The sequence below is a fragment of the Cimex lectularius genome, unplaced genomic scaffold (genome assembly GCF_000648675.2).
Source record: "Cimex lectularius strain Harlan isolate CLEC.00 unplaced genomic scaffold, Clec_2.1 scaffold1, whole genome shotgun sequence".
NCBI lineage: Eukaryota > Metazoa > Arthropoda > Insecta > Hemiptera > Cimicidae > Cimex > Cimex lectularius.
In genome coordinates, this window is record NW_019392813.1 from 2,682,074 (window position 1) to 2,690,121 (window position 8,048).

An 8,048-nucleotide genomic window follows, 5' to 3' on the forward strand; every position below is an offset into this window, starting at 1 on the left:
GACATAAACACCTCATGAGCCAATATGAAACTAACGTTTTCATCTTTTATCAGACGTCGACTGTGGAGATATCGGAGGTGTAGAGCACGGCACTGTTGAATTAGTCGATAAAAGAACATCCTTCGGTGCGGAGGCGGTATACACTTGCGACAAAAATTACACACTCGTCGGTGAAAGTAAAAGACAGTGTGGGGATTCCGGTGTTTGGACTGGACAACAACCTCAGTGCTTATGTATGTTTTAAATTTAAAAAAAAAAATATGACATTATTAACAATATAATTTATATTACTCTTTAGTCGATTGGTGTCCGGATCCTCCTCAAGGTGAGGGAACAACAGTCGTCGTCTCAGGAACAAAAACAGGCTCCTCAGCGACTTACTCGTGTAAACCTGGTTTTATACTCTTTGGGCAAATGGTAATCTACACTATACAATATTATGGAAAAAATGGTTTGTAGTTAGTGGTGGAAGTGTAGAACTAGTGTAGTGTTCAGAATATACTTTTTAATAATTTTCATTATTGTGTAATGTAATTAGAACAAAGTAAAAGTTACCGAATAAAAGGTTGTAACCGTTAGTAAATATATTGATTCTTTGTAAAAATAAAAATACAATATTTTCAAACCTGTGATAAGCCAGTGTTTTGCTTAAATGCATGCTACCTAATCCAATTATCTAAAAAATTTAACATATTATTGCAAGACATTGATTTTTTAGTAGTGTATTGTTAAGTTTAATTATTATATTATTTTAATAATATCTATTTTTAAAAAAATTAAACTGGGATTAATTGGTATTTAATGATGCTCTTCAATCTCTTCAATAAGGCTTTTAGCACTTCACAATATACTTAGCAAACTGTCTTGCTTTTTATTGGGAAAAAACTGAATTTGTACTATACATTGCTTTGTCTAATTAAGGTGCTCACATGCGGACTTGGAGGAATTTGGTCAGGGAAAGCCCCGACTTGTAAATACGTGGACTGCCGAGATCCATTAAACATCGATAATGGTAGATTCACACTCTTGAACGGAACGACAACTCATGGAAGTATGGTGGAGTACACGTGCGATGCCGACCACTGGTTGGAGCCACCGGACAGAAGCATTTTGACCTGTATGAGAGACGCCAAGTGGTCGAGTGATCCACCGTCTTGCGAATGTGAGTTTCTACTTTTAACGATAGCACGATAGTTTATTAATTTTTATTTTTTTAGTAATTACATGCCCAGAACCGGAAATACCCGAAGATGGATATGTCGTTGGATATGACTTTAATGTACATTCGGCAATTGAATATCATTGCGAACCTGGGCATATTCTGAGGGGGAAATCGACTCTTCAATGCAATACACAAGGCGAATGGGATGGAGAACCTCCAAACTGTGAATGTACGTATTATACATTAAAGTTTTATCTTCTAAATTCTTTATAATTTTTATGGAATTAAATTGAATTTTAATTTTTTTGAAAGCTGAAAATTTTGAGTTAAATTGATATTTGCAAAGAAATCTACATTAAAACAAAGTAATGAGCTATTTTAACTATTTTTAATTAATATTTGGCCAAAAATAATTAAACCGCATATATGTCGGAACTACAAGGGTTCCAAAAACAACTAGGTTTCATACAATTTTTTTTTTAATGGTCTTCATCATTGTGTCAATTTGAATATAGATATCGATTGCGGAAAATTATCTCCAATTCCATATGGCACATTCAGCTATGTAAATTCTACGACTTATCTCGGAAGTGAAGTCTCGTACGGCTGTTCAAGAAATTATAAGTTAGTCGGACCCAGCCACAGAGTTTGTCAAGAAAACAAACAATGGAGTGAAAACACTCCTCGTTGTGAAGGTATTTAAAAAAAAAAATTAATTTTACATTTGTGTCCGACATTACAATCAATTTTTTTTTTTTTTTATAGAAATCCGTTGTCCAGAGCCTATCTTAGCTGAACATGCCATACTTTCCGTTACTGGAAATGATCGATTGTATGGAAGAACTCTGATAAAAACTGCAGAAACGGCCATGTCATTTGCTACGTATAAAATCGGCGCACTTGTTAAATATAGGTGCGAAAGGGGGTACAAAATTGAGGGCGATCCTCTCAGCACTTGCGAAGAAAATGGAAAATGGAGTGGGAAAATTCCAGAATGTACTTGTAAGTTTTTTTTTTCAAATTAGAATTTATCAGAACTTAATTAAACAATAATTTTAGTCGTTGACTGCAAAATGCCTACTGCACCAGCCCATGGAAAGTTCACACTTGCGTCAAACGTTACATATTACGGTGCTGTGGTTCTTTACGAGTGTGAAGATAATTTTCAACTGGACGGATATGCAAGAAGGCTCTGCCTCGACAACGGTACCTGGAGTGCTGAAACACCAACCTGCAAAGGTTTGAATTAATCCGTACCAACTTTCATTCTGTGCATCAATCATTAATTATTTAAAACATTCAGAGGTCGTATGCAAAGAGCCGGAAAAAGAAGGCGGAGTTACGGTTCACGTTTCAACGTTCAGCATCGGCGGTGTGGCCCATTACTCCTGCCCCAAAGGCCACGACTTGCAAGGCAACGCGACAAGAATCTGCCAAAAAAAGGGTACTTGGAGTGGATACATTCCCAACTGCATCCGTAAGTCCTTTTATGAACTTAATCCCTTCATAAATTACACATACTTTTCTTCCTTTAGCTGTGGATTGTGGCAGACCTCCGACAATTGAAAATGGAAGAGTCATCATTATGAACGACAGCACGACGTATAATAGCGGGGCTGAATACCATTGTATACCTCAATACCAAAGAATAGGTCCATTTCTCAGAAAATGTATGGACGATGGAAATTGGTCTGGCGATGAACCAAGATGTGAAAGTAATTACTTTCCCATTATATTAAGTTTCTATTACAAAAATCTTTTTTTATGAAACTTATTTAAAAAATAATTATTTTTTAGTGACTATTAGTCCGACTAATGAATCGCAAACGCTAGGTCTTACAATCGGAATAGGGGCTGGAGTACTTTTATTCCTACTACTCATATTGGGAATAATTTACCTGAGGATGTAAGTACAAATTAATGACAAAATAAAGGACAATTTAATGTATAAAACTTGTTTGTTTTAGACGAAAAGAAACACCAGTGAAAAATACAGAGAACATCGAAGGTGCCATAAGAAAAGAGGACCAGAATGCAGCAGTCATGTCTTACTCTAACTTGAACGATGGCCAAGGGAACAACATATACGAAAACATACACGAACCCGAGAGCATGTATGATTCGCCGTATGAAGAGACGAGTCATTACGAACCTTCGCCGGTCACTACTAGGAGTAATCTCGGTGGAGCGACAGTCACTATAAACGGAGTGGCTATCCGATGATTACAACAAGCTCAAATCTCAAATTGAACTTTGATGATTTTTTTTTTTTATGCAATAAGTTTGTTGCATTGAAATTGTGCAAACAATGCAAAATATTTACTGATGTGATTAATAATTAATTAAAACAATGCCTATGTTAGTTAAGGATTGAAAATCTGATTCGGGCCTATTTATTATTTCTCAAAATTTGTATATATTTTTTTCTCATTTCACTTTTAAAGCAAAAAAAAACGGACGAAAAATGAAAATTACGAGATTGAAAAAAAATCCATAAAATTTGTCTCATTTAATTTCCTTCTAAGTCCTTTATAATATTTTTTTTTAATTGGTATATTTTGTATACCTCTTCACTGTAGTATTTTGTAAGTAATAGAAGAATGTAAAATTATTTTGTAAATATTTATACCTCCTCTGTGAGGATTGTGACTGTTACAAATAGGTTGTTATTAAATGTTAAATAATTTGTACATTTTTATTTCAACAATCCCTCCTATTTTTATTATTATATTAGAATTATTATATATTTATCATATTAGAAAAATTTATGTTTTTGTATATAGTTGTGTAAATATTCTCAGAGCTGCTAAGATTCAAACCCATACAGTGATGAGTCGCTGTGTCAACGCTCTAACCATTGCAGCCACTGCCCCATTTTTTTAAATCATATACTTTAAACATTGAAAACTTTTTAGAATTATCTTGGCATTCTCTCCTTCATAGAAATATAATGGAAAGACAACAATTGCAAATTTATTATTAGAAAGACTGCAAAATTTGCAAGAAAAGTTTTATTGTGATATTTTTTAATTTGAAATTCAATGTGTTCATAATTTTAATAACTTTTTGAAAAAACATCCTATTTGTGGATTTACTTTAAGTACTTTTAAGTTACGTTGAGGACTGCTGAGATTCAAACAGAGTGGAATCAGCGTATCTACACTCTAATCATAATGACCACCATGCCCCATTTTTTATAAATCAATTACTTTACAAATTTAAAACTTTTTGGAGTAAGCTTATTTTTTTTCTTTCGTGAGATATAGAAAAGAACACAATTCTCAAATTTATAATCAGAAAAACCGCAGAATTTGTGGTAAAAATTTTATTGAGAATTTTTCATTCAAAATCCAATGTTTTTTGTTATTGCTTTTTTTACAGGGGTTCGCAATGGTTGTAAATCCTGTGGTTCTGGTATTTTTGAAAAAAAAAAAAAAAGACCATCTGTAAGTACTTTGAAGCTACTGAGATTCAAACCTTAGAGTTGAGTCAGTATATCAATGGTCTAAGTCCCATTTTTTATAAATCCATTACTTTAAACATTAAAAGCTTTTTGGACTAATCTTATATCATCTTTCTTTCCTTCTTTCATGAGACATCATCGAAAAGATGACAATTCTCAAATTTATTATTAGAAAAATGCAGAATTTGGCGTAAAAATTTTGTTGTGAGATTGTTTCATTCAAAATCCAATGTTTTTTTGTTTTTTTTAATTTTGTGCAAAATTTTTGGACTAATCTAAACTTTCTTTCTTCAGTAGAGAAGATGACAATTCTCACATTTATTATTAGAAAAATGCAGAATTTGGCATAAAAATGTTGTGAGATTGTTTCATTCAAAATCCAGTTTGTTTGTTTTTTTAATTTTGTGCAAAATTTTTGGACTAATCTAAACTTTCTTTCTTCAGTAGAGAAGATGACAATTCTCAAATTTATTATTAGAAAAATGCAGAATTTGGCGTAAAAATTTTGTTGTGAGATTGTTTCATTCAAAATCCAGTTTTTTTTTATTTTGTGCAAAATTTTTGGACTAATCTAAACTTTCTTTCTTCAGTAGAGAAGATGACAATTCTCAAATTTATTATTAGAAAAACTACATAATTGGGAGGGGGATTTTTATTATGAGATTTTTTAATTCTAAATCCAATGTTTTTTGTTATCGCTTTTTTTTTTTTTTTTTTTTTTTTTTTTTTTTTTTTTTTTTTTTTTTTTTGAGGAGTCAGCGTATCAAAACTGTAACTGTTATGACCACCGAAGCCCTATTTTTTATAAATCAATTACTTTAAACATTTAAAACATTTTAGAGGGATCTTGCCTTTCTTTCATCATTTCATAGTTTCATATGCACAACAAAATAATTTATAGTTTGGTTATTTCATCTGTCTTCCTGTCATAATTTTTCACTGCCTTAGTCTATTAGACGTGTTTCCATCATATCATAGAATTTCCAATATCCATGTCATCCAACTCTGTGCACAGTTGATAAATTAAGAAAATGAAAGGTTCATAAATCAACACACTCTTGGAGTCAGGCAGCTATAAAGGCACTAAATATGTGTGCATTTAGCTACAAACTAGTCTGGGAAAGCCTAAATTGCCTAATGATCCTAGGAAAATAGCAAAGTTACCTTGAAGTGGGTTTCATGAAGGTATAGAAGGAAAAGAACAGGCCGATCAAGCCAGGAAAAATGGCTTATGAAAGAAACTTTCAAGAATTAGTAATGAGCCAAACCAAGAGATTTATAAGTCTCTCAAAAAAGATGATGAAGTAACTCCATTCTCTCAACAGACAAGATTTAATTAAGAACGTACAGGCCACTGCTTAAAGATGAGAAAAGCAGAGAAGAAAATAAGCCGGCTGTCAAGAGAAACCAGAGAAATCAGCACAAGCGAGTAAATGGTATTCTTGGTATTCTTATCTAAGGCAATTCTCACACCAAAGAAAATTTGTCAAGCATCATAAATAGTGCTTAGTTTTGTGGGGGAAAAGAAACCTTTCGCATCATTTCAGGTTCCACAATAGACTACTTGAAATGCCACTCTGAAAAAGAAAAACAGGATAAGCAGACAAATCAAACTATAGGTCCATCATTCCAAAGACCTCATCGAGAAATCTAATTTAACATAATACATAATTCTTTCAATTAATTAATCTTTATGTAAGGTTTTGATTGAAATGAAAAAGTTAGTTCACGAGCGGTTTTCGAACCCACCCGAAGGAGGGAAAATTCAAAAGGTTGTAGGTTGACATGAAGAGTATTGAGCCGAAGGTCATGGGTTCGAATCCCGCTCGTGACACTGACTTTTTCATTTAAACCAAAACCTTACATAAAGATTAATTAATTGAAAGAAGTAATTTGGCCAATAGACCGTTAAATATAATGGATATAAAACTTAATTACAAATCGGACCATGGTGCCTGGGTGGTTAAGGTGTCCTCATATTGCCACCCTAGCATCCTGGGTTCAAATACTAAAAAAGCCCATGGCTTTTTAATTGAAAGTAATTTGAAAAAAGTATTGAAAAGTGGTTTAACCTCTCGTCCACGACACCCAATAAATAGTTGGACATTAAGCCCTCCTGTATCATTGAAATTAGGTACTTTACTTATTTTAATAATTATTTAAAAAAAATAGCTGCTTTATATTTTTATATATATATATCTTTGAGTCATAAAAATATACAAATGCTATAATAAAAAAATCGATGTGTTCCACCTAATTGAAGGGTACAATTTCTCGGCTCCATCCAGAGTGCACAGGAATGCCACCCAATTTGAGAATTGTATACATGGCAGCGGGTATTTGAATCCCCTATGCCAGTTCTTGGAGGAAATAGGGTTGTTCTATTGAACATATTGGGTTGTCCGGAAAATAATGCAGGATTTTGGTATTAAACAAAAAAAAAGAAACTAGTTACTTTAAAGCAATGTTCTTTAATCAAAATAATNTAATCCTGTAAACGTAAACAGAATATTTTATATAGATTTTTTTTAATGAAAACTTAAAATCCTGCATTATTTTCCGGACAACCCAATAGTAATTAATGATTAAGCCGAAGGCTTATTATAATAAAAATAATACAAATAAATAAATTAAATTCTTAAATAATTAACAAAAGGAATGCTTAACAAGGGAAAAAATTAGAAAATCACTTGCCGAGAGTAGCAATGTTTCACTCACCTTACAATTCGCTAATGCAGGATAACGCTCCAAGGTCTTAGAGTTTTGCTCCGGGAATGATGAGGAAACGCAGTTAACACCTTGGCTGTGAAACGAAAACAGCACTTTTCATAAGATAATTTTCTTGTGTTGCAATAAGGAGGAGAAATACTTTGTTGAAACGGGAAAGACATTAACTAATCTTATGATATTGAGAACGAGGTATCCAGCCAGAGAGAAAAATGTGTGTCGAACAATGGACGGTATCAAAAAGCCGTACGCAGTCCTCCAACTAAAAGCCTCTCATCATTCAGCAGGCCAGAGGACGGAGGCTTAAAATAAAGAGAACGGAATTGAATTTTAATAAGAAAAAAAAATTATGCTTTGGCGTAAACTTACCGTGTATACCTAGCTTGAGTTAAGAGTGAATGTATTTATTAGCATGAATGTATTTATGAGAGGATCGATGGCGTAATATCGAGTACCGCATCGACTCAATTAGGTTAGGTGTGTATGTGTAAAGGATGACGGAGGAATGTCGAGTCATCACCCTAACTGAATGAATCGTATGTAAATAGGAGTGAATGTATTTAAGAATGAACCTGAGTACGAATAGTTTGGAACTGAATGTGTTGGGTGATTAAACTAGTTGTTGACAACGCCCCCCAGAGAACTTGATGGCTGGACGGCTAAGTCCAAGGTCCAACCTCGGACAGCGAACACTCA

General features: G+C 33.2%; 1 protein-coding gene across 1 annotated transcript in view; it reads left to right on the forward strand.

Annotated features, from left to right (window-relative positions):
* LOC106664312 (CUB and sushi domain-containing protein 3) overlaps positions 1-3,454 on the forward strand; it is a 156,821-nt gene extending 153,367 nt beyond the window's left edge. Inside the window, exons 10-20 of the mRNA XM_014389929.2 lie at positions 54-233; positions 299-417; positions 922-1,162; positions 1,218-1,391; positions 1,678-1,857; positions 1,928-2,164; positions 2,222-2,401; positions 2,466-2,639; positions 2,698-2,877; positions 2,960-3,068; positions 3,130-3,454. Of these exons, the coding sequence (XP_014245415.1) occupies positions 54-233; positions 299-417; positions 922-1,162; positions 1,218-1,391; positions 1,678-1,857; positions 1,928-2,164; positions 2,222-2,401; positions 2,466-2,639; positions 2,698-2,877; positions 2,960-3,068; positions 3,130-3,385 (2,030 nt within the window). The 3' untranslated portion in view covers positions 3,386-3,454. The remainder of the gene's footprint in view (positions 1-53; positions 234-298; positions 418-921; positions 1,163-1,217; positions 1,392-1,677; positions 1,858-1,927; positions 2,165-2,221; positions 2,402-2,465; positions 2,640-2,697; positions 2,878-2,959; positions 3,069-3,129) is intronic.
* The last annotated feature ends 4,594 nt before the right edge of the window (positions 3,455-8,048 follow it).